Source organism: Lepisma saccharinum, chromosome 21 (assembly GCF_977018435.1).
Source record: "Lepisma saccharinum chromosome 21, izLepSacc3.1, whole genome shotgun sequence".
NCBI classification, from domain to species: Eukaryota; Metazoa; Arthropoda; class Insecta; order Zygentoma; family Lepismatidae; genus Lepisma; species Lepisma saccharinum.
In genome coordinates, this window is record NC_139249.1 from 1255420 (window position 1) to 1268122 (window position 12703).

Sequence of the window (12703 nt, forward strand, 5' to 3'; positions counted from 1 at the left end):
TAGACCCCCTCATAAAAAACTACAGTAAGAGCCCACAGTGTTGCCAACTCTGTGCCCTCAAAATATACATCAGAAAAAGCTACGACGAGCCTCAAATAATGATTCGAGCCTCAAAAGAGGATTTAGAACTCTCATGTACGCTGAGGCTAGTGGGGTTAACATACACCGTAAAAAGCTACGCCGAGTTGGCAACACTGCTTGTGAGGTTAACATACACCGTGAAAGGCTACGCCGAATTGGAAACACTGCTGGTGAGGTTAACATACACCATAAAAAGCTACGCCGAGTTGGCAACACTTATTGTGTGAGGTTAACATACACCATAAAAGGCTTCAAAATATCAGTTGGTGAAATTTTCGTGGGGTGAGTTGGCAACACTGAGCCCCACATGATGATTCGAGCCCCAAATGAGGGCTGTGAACCGGGGCACTCTTCTACTGTCGAGCCGTACTTTCATAGCTACTTCATTTAATGCTTTTTGCATCCATCTCTATGATGCATTTAAACATTTGGTCTGACTTACAGAATTAATGCATTTTTGTTTCCGCTGATGTATTTAAACATTTGGTTTGAGCTACAGAATTAATGCATTTTTTGTTTCCGCTGATGCATTTAAACATTTGGTGTGTCCTATAGAATTAATGCATTTTTTGTTTCGCTGATGCATTTAAACATTTGGTCTGAGCTACAGAATTAATGCATTTTTTGTTTCCGCTGATGCATTTACTTTTCTGGGTGTCTTGCCAACCTCCGTGGCGGAGTGGTTAGCATATCGCCCTACAACGCCAGAGGTCCTGGGTTCGAATCCCGGCCTTGGCATGTGTGTTCTTTGTGTCATCATGCCACCACTCGTCCTCATATTTGCGATTTGTGAAAAGTGGCAGAAAAGCGAAGTAAAGTAAACCAACCACCAAAATTTTCTGGGTGTTTTCTTCTTAAATTCGAACACTAGCATTGAGGATGCTAAAGCATTATAATCAATAATCGTGTCTGCCAGTCAAGACCATGGGCGTCAGGAAGGGGGGGGCAAGGGGGTCGTGCTCCCCCCTGAAAAATGAAAGTCAACCAAAAATTATATATTTCACACATATAATTTCATTTCAGCCACAATAATATGTGTTAATTATTGCATGAATATGATATTATTCAAATTTAAGCAATGTTTTTTGAGGGAACAACACTATTATTGTGTAAAATGTGCATTGTTTGTCCCCCCCTGGATAAAATATCTTCCTTGCCCCTCCCTGGAAAAATCCTCTGGACGTCCATGGTCAAGAGAGTCAAGGAAGTGAATAATAAGTCAAGAAATTATACTTGTAGTCAAGAAATTTTGATATCAATGACTGATTGATTGATTTAATTTATTTGACTTCACTTTTCTACCCCTTTGGCTAATCGCGAAGATCAGGATGAATGGTTAGCCGTGGCGCCGATTAGGGGGGGCGTAGGAGGCCAGTTCCCCCCGCCTTACGTTTTGCAACTTTTGCCCCCGCACTATGCTCAACCTTATCTGCCAAGGGAAAGAAAATAAGTGCCCTTCCCACCCCCTATTGTGGAACCCAATCACCGCCACTGGATGAAGAGACACTGACAAATATATAAGGATGACAACACAAGCCCGACAGAAGATTATACTGGCTGTGAGTCCAGTCACCAGAGCCTCGCTACTCTGACAAATGCATTAATGGAGAAAGAACGTCTTCTCTTCTTAAATACAGCTTCAGCTTTCGACTTGACTGGCCTCTTGGTATGGGGTTTTCATTAAAGAAATATTTTCTTAATTGCTAATTTCTAACTTTACCTAAGTAGGGCGTTACCCCCACATCCCCTATACGCCTTCATGGCGTGGTGCTAAGCACAGGGGGGCACTTTACCTTTTTTACCTAAGTCGGGGTCGAATGTAAAAAGGTTAAGAAAAGCGAAAAAGGCAAGAATTTTGGATTTGTTATTTTGGTAACAGATAAACCCGCTTGTTTGCTAATGACCCTTTACTAGTTAAGACATATTGCCCCATGTTGGTTTTCTTCGCATTGTTCCTCCTCTGTTCCAGCGTCCGCTTTTATGAAATGTAAATAGCATTCATGGAAATTTTAATCCTCGGCTGCGTTTAAGCCCCCGGTTAAGCTGACTGCAAAAACGCGTGACGTGCTCTAACAACGTTTAAATATAGAAGAAGCGCTATTTTGAAATGTACTTGCGAGAGGTTTTTTCCAGCTCTCTCGGCTTTAAATTCTGCCTCCAAATTAAGCTTTTGGAAACGCTTAGTGATGTTCCTTTTCAGCTGAGATTTGCACGGCTGGCTTCAAATTCACCACAAATCTCGAATGCGCAAACCTCAACTCAACATATTTCTCTGCTGTCTTCAGTGAATCAATCGCTGAAGTACCGTATATATGACGAAGTACAGGGTGCGGCACGTAAAACCAGCCCGCTGTAATCCCGATGTAATTGCTTTGCTAATGAACATGTAAAACATCTAAATGAACATGTCAACAGAAGATGGCGTTGCATGAGTTACTAATTCTGTTTCTCACCAACAGGTGGCTTGTGAACCCGTGGTCGAGTGAAAGCAGTTGAGAATCAGGCATTGTTGGGTGAAGCCGTGATAATGCCGTATTTGATTCCTGAGCGTGTTGCAATTGTTGAAGCTTTTGTGCGCACCGGATGCTTGGTGCAAACAAGGAAGTTGTTTCAGGAGAAATTTCCAGGACGTCCTGTCCCAGCAAAACGCACAATACAGGATTTGATTGGGAAATGGAGGCGTACAGGATCTGTTGCAAATGCTCCCAGGGACAGACGACCATCTGTCTGCACACCTGAATTACGGAGGCAGGTGCAGAACGTAATGGCGAGAAGTCCTCGTAAATCAACGAGGAAATTAAGTCAACAGGTTCCAGCTAGTGAGCGAAGTTGTAGACGTGTGTTAAGGGCGCTGAAGTTTAAACCTTACCGGATAAGTGTAGTGCAACAACTGAGGGAGCTTGACCCGGGGAAGAGGGTGGATTTTTGTTCATGGCTATTGACGAATGTTGCCAGTGGTGTTTTGGATCCATTGATGCTCATCATGAGTGACGAGGCGTGGTTTCACCTGTCGGGATACGTAAATTCCCAAAACAATCGCTATTGGTCGTCACAGAATCCACACGTAATCCACGAGCAGCCATTGCATGACGAAAAGATTGGTGTTAGGTGTGCCATTTCCGCACAACGCGTTATGGGGCCCATATTTTTTGAAACCACAGTAGACAGTAACGTGTATTTGGGAATTCTGGAAGAGTTTTATGAACAATTGACAGAAGAGGAGCGTCAGTTCTGTTACTTTCAGCAGGACGGATCAACAAGCCACACATCAAATGCTTCACTATCCCGTGTGCATGAAATGTTTACTCCAGAGAGGACAATTAGCAAAGGCCTGTGGCCTCCTCGGTCACCCGACTTGTCAACTTGTGACTTTTACTTGTGGGGAATGTTAAAGGGGAAAGTATTCGAAACAAATCCACACACTATTGAAGAACTCAAGACCTCCATCCAGAATATCATGAACAGCATCACCACTCAAGAACTAACAAAGGTGTACATGAATCTCCTGAAACGTGCTCAGACGTGTGTTGAAGTGGGTGGAGGACAAGGTAACTTTATATAAGGTAGCGCCATCCGAAAATTGCCGATCATGCACGAGCGCGTGACGTCTTGTGGGAGGATCGGTTATGCTCGGTGCCCCTTCGGTTATGTTCGTTCGGGGCTTGGCCGAAGCAAACGGCCGCTATAATTTTTATGCGAGGTTCAGAGAGGGAAAGTGTTTTATTACTTTGAGGAGGGGGAATTATTAAATATCGAAACTTTGGGATGGTACTGAGGCATTCCTTTAATGATTAGTAACATGACTGATTGATTCAGTTGGTGTTTGAACAAGTCCACTTTATGCACAGAAAGGCTAATCGGGACTGGATCTACAGTTTAAAGTGGGATCCGAACTACTATGTCCCTCCACCCGGGATGGAACCCGGGATCCTTGATTACAAGGCAACGACGCTACCATTGCGCCATCGGTGAGGCTCTAGTAGCAACATAATTGAAAACTCGCAAACGTATTGTGAAAATCCATACTTTTTAAACTTTCTGATCGATGTGTTACAAAGATAGTTGCGCATGTTCTCATTTACCATGTCTTCATTCTATAATCATAGTATACTATAATTTTAACATGCTAAAGAAGAATTGCATGAATGAAAGAGTTAAAAAGGAAATGATCGTTTCATAGATTTATTTTGTTTATTTGTTTCACTCCGCTTTTCTGCCACTTTGGGCTAAGACAAGATAGTAAAATGTCACGTAATTGCCTTCTAACGACAGTAAAGGAAATTACACTTCTTGAATAAAATGTATATTCCGGTTTTATAACATTATGTACACGATATTGAGCATTGTATGAAATAAATATAATGCCCATTAATGAAGTTTTACTACTTCGTTCAATTTAATATTTCACAAATATAATGTGGATGATTTTGTACCTTTCTACTCAGTGTAAACAATGGATGTCATGCTCTGCTTTCGTGGAAAATTTTCTTTAAAACAGTAAGCTTTTTGTGGTAGTTGACGTACTATATACTTGTGCCACGAGCTCGGCATATAGAATAGTTTTTCCTGGTTATAGACGACTAAAATGTATTTGGAAATGTAATAGGAAAATTCAAGACAAAGTCCATATTTAACGATTCATACCCTTGTACAGTCCTTCATTGTGATTTCTTGTAACTTATTTGCTATATTTTCATTTATGCTTCAGATATATTATCTTAACCTGTTCTAAACGTCACATGTACAAGGAAGAAATTTAATTATCAACATTATTAACCATATGTCAGTGAACATCAAGTTAAATCTAATTAATGATTATCAATTAAATGGACAGAGTTAATAGAAGAATTAATTATGTCCTTTGAATTCGTAATTTGGCCCAAGTTTAGATTGCAGGGTGATAATCTCTTCATTACACACAAAATCGCATGACAAGATTTCGGTACATGTTTACTTCCAAGGTAACTTTATACATGAACTCACAATGATTGACCGTGCAACTGTACGAATCATTATTCGTTAAAGGACTTTGTCCACAGATTTTCCATTTCCATTTCCATGTGTGTCTGAGTTGTATAACCGAAAAATATACTCCAAGGCTGATATGCGACACACATTTGTACATTAACGAAGTAACTTGCATTACACTAATCTTAGATCTTGGTCTTTTTGACAGAAATGTACTACAAAGAAATAATGTAACATCCATTGGTTTATATTGAGTACAAGGGTACAAAATTATTCACAATATATTTGTGAAATACCAAAATTGAACAAAGTTGCATAAATTTCAATGATGGGTGTAATATTCACTCTGCAATATTTACCATCGTGCATACAACGCTATGTAACGCGAATTGAAGATGTACTAAGTGAATTTCATTTCGAATAGCGTGAAAGTTAGTACGCGATCTTCGAAATACCCATTTCCGACAACGTTTTTCACAATCATGTGAACATACAAATCACAATCAACATCGGTCTGTGTTAAATGAAATTGTTAATAATTATGAATCCGACTTACATAAAATGTACATAACAAATCCGTTAGGCTCACTACGTATTTCGTACTAGTTGAACACATTTTCAAGATATTGATGAGTTTTCTTGTGGTACTGTCGGTTAGGTTACGTTGTAGATTTTGAACTTGTTTATTCAGTTAAAGCAGGTTGATAGAGGTTGTTTGTAATCTTTAATTTATTTGCTTCATTATGCAGACGTATGTTTCAACTTTTTTAAACGATTGAATATGTTTTCCAACAACGAACCATTGCTTGCATATGTGCATATACCTTCGTCTATATATTTTTCACTTTTTTGGCATCATAGTCTTTAGCTTGTTTAGGGCACGTCTTTATTTCTTATCTTTCGTAGCGTACATCTCTGCAAACCTTATCAAGTCCTACAAGCAAATCATATTGTGAAGATAAGTGTTTAGGAGAACTACACCATTTCCTCGATTATTTCGTACTAAAGTAATTGGGTGTAATTTTAGCGATGGCACTGCAGTTGGCTTCAGCACTTTCTTTGGTGGAAAATACAGAAATTCTGCTTTTAGATCTCGCACATAGTCTTCTTCACAATAATTGGCACTGCACACTTGCATTTTTTACATTTCGTCTACAAGCATGAATCCACTGTTTACTTACGCAATTATCGACTGGAAATCTATGATATTTTATGTCAGTTCCTTTATTTTCTGGTTATAGTTTTCATAGCTTGCTACAGCACAATTAGACATCATTGCAGTCTACAAGTACAAAAATACAATAAAAATAAATCGAACGCTACAAAATCAATAACCTGCTTGTTCCGATTTTTGCGACGTGTTAGTAGCGAAATGTACCCCGCACCAAACTTACTGCACATAGCAACGAGCACCGTCAAACCCGATCCTCCCAGATGACGTAATGCATACGTACTTCACATAGCAACGAGCACCCCCTGGCTAAATGTACCCAGCACCAAACTTACTGCACATAGCAACGAGCACCATCAAACCTGATCCTCCCAGATGACGTAATGCATACGTACTTCACATAGCAACGAGCACCCCCTGGGTGGAGGACACTTTCAGCATCTATTGTGAAGGTGAGAAATCTTAACACACAACATTAAATTTCATTTGGTGTATTGCTTTTGTTTGATTTTGTTTTAATTTCACTTAATCATTCAAATTGTTCATCTAATGATATCTTATGAAGGGACGGGCTGGTTTTAAGTGCCGCACCCTGTACTACGGCTGTATAGAGAATTCTGGCGCGCTTTCGACATGTCCTTTGGCCACGTCTCGTGCGCTCGCCGACGTGGTTCGCTTATTTGGAAAGTTTTGAACGTAAATTTATATGTGTATGCGCTCTAATATGGAACAAATAATCAAAATATTATTGTCTGTTTTCTTAATAATAAGCTGGGTAAGTAATAACAGTTTCAAGATAGTTAGTTAGATATTTTATGTAAACGAATTCAATAGCTACACTAAATTGGAAAAGCAACATTTTACTTCTGTTGGCAGTTTTACATTCTTAAACATAATTGAAATAAAGAAATGTTTTATTCATTCTTTGCAAATTTCTACCTCTCCTCTGTAATAAATTCTGATGCTCACATTTTGAAATTCGAAAACTCTAGCATAATTCCCTTACAGTAGTTCTCGGGGTGAAAATAAACTTTCCTTAAGTTTCCTAGCAACGTTCGTTTCCATGGTCAACAACAAGCTCGGCAAACTCTAAAGAATTGTTTGTTATGATATCTCTAAACACTTAGTTAAAACAAGCACGATGTAGATAATATTTTCGCATCTAATTACATCTGGACTGAATCTAGTTCTTATATAGATGTCAGCCTTGTCTGAAAGCACCGTTTCTAACCAGAAGTTGATTCATCTGTGTGCTATTGATCTGTGAGAAATATAATGTATCTCGACAATTGAGGGGTCTAGTGAGAGAGGGAGCTATGCCACTTTGACAAGAAATGGAAATAAATTGAGTTTTCTAAAGCATTGCGTTGTCATAATTTGTATAACAAAGGGTAATTTTTTTTCTGAACATATTGTTAGGTAAATTATTCAAAAGGAAAAATATGAATTTCAATATAAATACCATTTTATTATGAACATTTATGGTATATTGTTGTAGTATACCCATGTGAAAAATCAATCTAGGACATCAAATACTTTGAACAAGGCTTAAATACTTTTGCCTGAGTGTAAATCATGTTCACACGGTTACATATGATCTGCATAAAGACAACTTCATAAGTCTTCTGGAGGATCTTCACTGTCCATTGTTTCTGTGGATTTTAGTTTTTGGTAAACACCATGAAAAACTGGAGGAATATAAGGCATTATTGCCATGAGATATTTTAACTTCAGGGCTGATATTAAATCTAGCACCGGTTACTGCAACACAACCTCTGCCACTCCTATTGCAGACACCATCAGTAAGTGGCATAGCTCCTTCTCTCACTCAAAATGCTGATGAGGACGTATTCAAGAACTCAGAACAAGCGTGAGCTATGCCACATGGTTGTAGTTCACATGATAGATGACAGATGGTAGGAGAAGACTGAAAATGGCAAAAAATAAAATTATCAAGATTTGTGGCATAGCTCCCTCTCTCACTAGACCCCTCAATTAAGAATTGAAGCAAACAATGTGAGCATAAAAAAGAAGCCATGGAAACGGGTTGCTAAGGACGTGAAAAAGGGCATGTTCACCCTTAAAGAAGGGCCAATTGAGCGATTTTTTAAAATTTTCTCGGCCCTTTGGGACAATTTCATGGGGGGTCGTAATCGGGCATTTTTTGCCTCCGGGGCTTCCTTCATGAAGAACATTTATGTCAGTGAGTGGTGGGATTGGGGCTATGGATTTGCTGGACTAATAGGGCTGCCAAGTGATGTCAAAATAATCTGGGTAAATTTCTCGTATCGAACAAACGGATTTCTTCAAATTTACAGGAGAAATTACTTACCGAATGCAGTTTCTTTATACTTGTGGAAGTTCGGGGAAGTGTTTCCTCTCATCGTTCATTGAATTCTGCCGGTAAATCATCTATTTTTCGATATAAATGTGTGACCGATACACGAAAGCTCTTGCATCCATTTACTTCCAGGTGGATATAGCCTGTGTGTGATGACGTAATCCCGGTCAGTGTTTCCAAACACGTCTTTTTATAACTGAAGAAGGTATGTTTCCGCAAATGGTTTGTGGGGCTATGTGTCAATGGTTCGTGGGGCTGTGTGTCAATGGTTCGTGGGGCTATGTGTCAATGGTTCGTGGGGCTATGCGAGAATGGTGTGTGGGGCTACGCATAATTTTTTTCGAAACAAATTTTTAACTATTGTAACCTATACGTGATCCTACCTAACCTAACCTTACCGGAAATGGTTCGTGGGGCTATGTATGAATGGTTCGTGGGGCTATGCGTCAATGGTTTGTGGGGTTACGTAGGTATTTTTGGGTCCAGTGGGGTGGAAACACTGCATGCCGAGTACGGTAGTGAAACTGTGACCGCCATTTTACGTGTTACCGAAGGCAAAATGAAACGAAGAAAACTTACTCGATATGTCGCAAATAGAGCTTATTTCCTTGAAATAAGCGAAATGCCACCTTCAGCAATGTTTCTCAATGCAGAATACGTAAGTACGAATATTCAAATTAAATGAAGTAGCAAATTTCATCCGTTTGTCCGATACGAGAAATTTGCCATAATCTAGTCTGGCCATCCGTGATCCTATCCGTATCTCAGGATCTACTTACGTACGTTAGCCGACCGTGGCGGAGTGGTTAGAGCAGCGCACTACGACGTCAGGGGTCCCTGGTTCGAATGCAGGTCTGGGTATAGTTGTTCTTTGTGATTGTCCCTTCATGATTTCATCTAATGATGACTCATTATCTTCGCGATTAGCCAAAAGTGGCAGATAGACGAAGTAAAATAAAGCAAATCAATCAGCAATCAACTTACGTACGTTAGAGAGATGAGACAGAGGAAGGAAGAAAGACAATTGTGGAGACAGTAGAACAAAGGGAGTGAATGGGAAAGAAAGGGAGAACAGCGGTACAGATCTTCACAGAGAGAATGATTTATTCCTTGTTTCCGCCTCCTCTCTCTCTCTCTCTCTCTCTCTCTCTCTCCCTCCCTCCTCTTCTCTCTCTCTCTCTTTCTCTCTTCTTCCTTGTATGCTTTCTCGGAGGTAGGAGAAATAGGAGGAAAGATGTAGGAACAACAAACAGAGAGAAAAGAGCAAGGGTCAGATAGAGAGATACTACATTGGAATAAGGCTGTCGCCGGTGTGATGTGGCACATAATACAGTATGCGCCAAAATATACAGTACTGAAATGAAAAGATTAACAAAAGTATAAGACATGTTACAATATAATGACTGGTCTATATGCAACCCAAATAACAATCGTGCCTTTTGGGTTGCATAACTGTCAGGAAACCTAAGGTTAGGTTAGGTTAGGGCATGTGGTGTGGACGATTGTCATTTGGGTTGCATATAGACCAGTCACCTTTTTCAAACTCGGTCCACCTTCACGACCGTATGAGCGGAAATAATGCTCAACTATGAATACTTTTTCCTCCGTCGAGAGACCCATTTCCAACAACAACTGCACAACACAACTTCCTTTTCACTACTGCGAACACGTGCAGCTGGAGCTATGCCCCGTCGACAAACGCAACCACGTGTTCGAGATGCGCGAGTTTCAGTACTGTATATTTTGGCGCATAACGTAGTTTCGAGCCAACTTTAAGTCGAGTCCAGATTAACCTAACTGTGCAAAAAGGGGTCTACAAACTGAAAATACTCGTGTACATAGACATCCGAGAGAGGGTGACCACCCCCTTAATAATGAACATAAAATTATGTATATACCGGGTGTCCCAGAAGTCTTTTCCTGATTACAAACTTTATTCATATCCGCTATTTGTAAGGTAAAGATGTGAAAGTGGTGCCAAAATGTTGGAAAACTAACCAAGTTTTTTTGTTCCAGGTTTCAGTAACGTGGCTGTAGTGTAGCAGTGCCAGTGCCTAGGACACCGGAAATGTTCAAAAATCAGGAAAAATCTCAGCGTGTCACAAGACGTGGTCACAGTGCAGATGAACTTTCAAACAACTTATGGAAAGATGCCGCCCGATGTCGAGAGCATTTAGTCGTGATATGACAAGTTCAAGACCAAAGAATCTGTTCCTGATTTACCGAGAAGTGGCCGAACCATCAACCTCATCGATTTCAAACAACGTAAATCATCAGCCAAAAAGTTATCTTGATGATATCTTACACAAACGTTTATTTTTTCGTGCATACGCAGTGCAAATTGTACAGGCTTTGTTGCCTAATGATACCAGGGGACGCACTGAGCTTTTTCCTGATTTGTGAACATTTCCGGTTTCCTGGGCACTGACACTGCTACACTACAGCCACGTTACTGAAACCTGGAACAGAAAAACTTGGGAGTTTTCCAACATTTTGGCACCACTTTCACATCTCTACCTTACATATAGCGGATATGAATAAAGTTTGTAATCAGGGAAAGGCTTCTGGGACACCCGGTATATGTATCACACATATAATTTAATTTCAGCACAGTAATTTGTGTTGTTATTGGTGCTTTGCAGGAAAATGATCCCTTCAAATCCCAGGGAGTGATTTTGAGCCCCAGCACAATTATTGTGGGAAATATGCATCGTTTACCCCTCCTGCGGACGCCCATGTGTGTCTGTACATAATATGTGTGTATGTATTGATTTATTGTTTTGGTATATTTTACTTCGCTTTTCTTCCATTTTTGACTCATCACGAATATTAGCCGAAATGGGATGCGCATGAGTGATGATATGATGAAATTGATGATGAAGGGATACTCACAAAGAACACCCAAGCCGGATTCGAACCCGGGACCTTCGGCGTCGTAGCTAGATGTGCGAACCTCTCCGCCACGGGGGCATCGTGTATGTGTGTGTGTGTGTGTGTACTCAATTAGTAGTAAAAGATATGCAGTCAAAGGGTAATACATAAATAGACGGATTTAGAAGCTGAGTGAAAGGAGGGGGTTAGAGAGAGGCAGCAAATGAGAGAAGGGATGATACTTAGACAACAATAATGGGGGAACCCCCGAATGTATCCTAACCTCCACCCGCATACATTCGAGGGTATGCGCATGTCCCAGTGCCTCTGTGAAAAACTGGGACGGCAGTTGCTAGTTTTACGGTTCCCCCGTTATTGTTATGCTCCATTACTTTATTTCAAATTTGCATTTTACATAAATCTGGAAATAAAAATTTGACAATTACAATAATATTTAATAACATAATATATAAAAAAGGTAAAGTGTTCCCCTGTGCATAGCACCACGCCATGAAGGCGTATAGGGGGTGTGGGGGTAACGCCCCAAACTTTCTTGATCCGGTCGTGAGTGGGGGTGATGTGATCAGCATCATGCCCCTGACCGCCTTTACCCCCCAGGGTTTCCCCCAGGTACCCATGTCATTCGACGCTGGGTGGGCGCCGGGGCCGCTTCCAACGTTAGAAAAGTTCCCGGATTTGAACCGGCCGGGGATCGAACCCGGGACCTTTAGCATGGTAGTCAGACGCATTACCGACTGAGCCACCGCGGCCACATAACATAATATATATTAACATAAATATAATTTAGCATAATTACATTGGTATCAGTACAGTACAATGTTAATACATCTATACCTTTCATTATTTTTTACATTAACCTTCTCTGGAATATGTTTAAAATACGATATAAGTATTGTGTGTGTGTGTATGCATTGTTTAACATATACCGGATTTCGGGATCCGAAATCTATAGTTTTGATCTCACGCGCCCTGTATGTTACAAGTTTATTGTTACAAACACTGCATAGGGAGCCAGAAAGCGACAGTAGATCAGCATGTTGTTTAAGACCATTGATTTGAGTTATATTAATTCAGTTGGATGGGTATGCTTCACCTCAAAGGCTAGGTGTTCCGCTGTCGGTCTCCAGCTCCCATATTTTGAAGATAGTTTGATGTGATTATGCGCGGTCAGTTCCCATTTGGAATTGTAAAATGTGTGTAGTATTGTGTGTGTGGATAAAGTTACCTGCTGCCTTGTATATCTGTTTGCT

At 40.3% G+C, this 12703-nt stretch overlaps 1 protein-coding gene across 1 annotated transcript; it reads left to right on the forward strand.

The window, feature by feature from the left end:
* Window positions 1-2608: 2608 nt before the first annotated feature.
* LOC146004435 (uncharacterized) lies at window positions 2609-3643 on the forward strand. Its single transcript, XM_083143292.1, has one exon. The coding sequence runs from the start codon at window positions 2609-2611 to the stop codon at window positions 3641-3643; it is 1035 nt and encodes a 344-aa protein (XP_082999418.1).
* Window positions 3644-12703: the final 9060 nt, after the last annotated feature.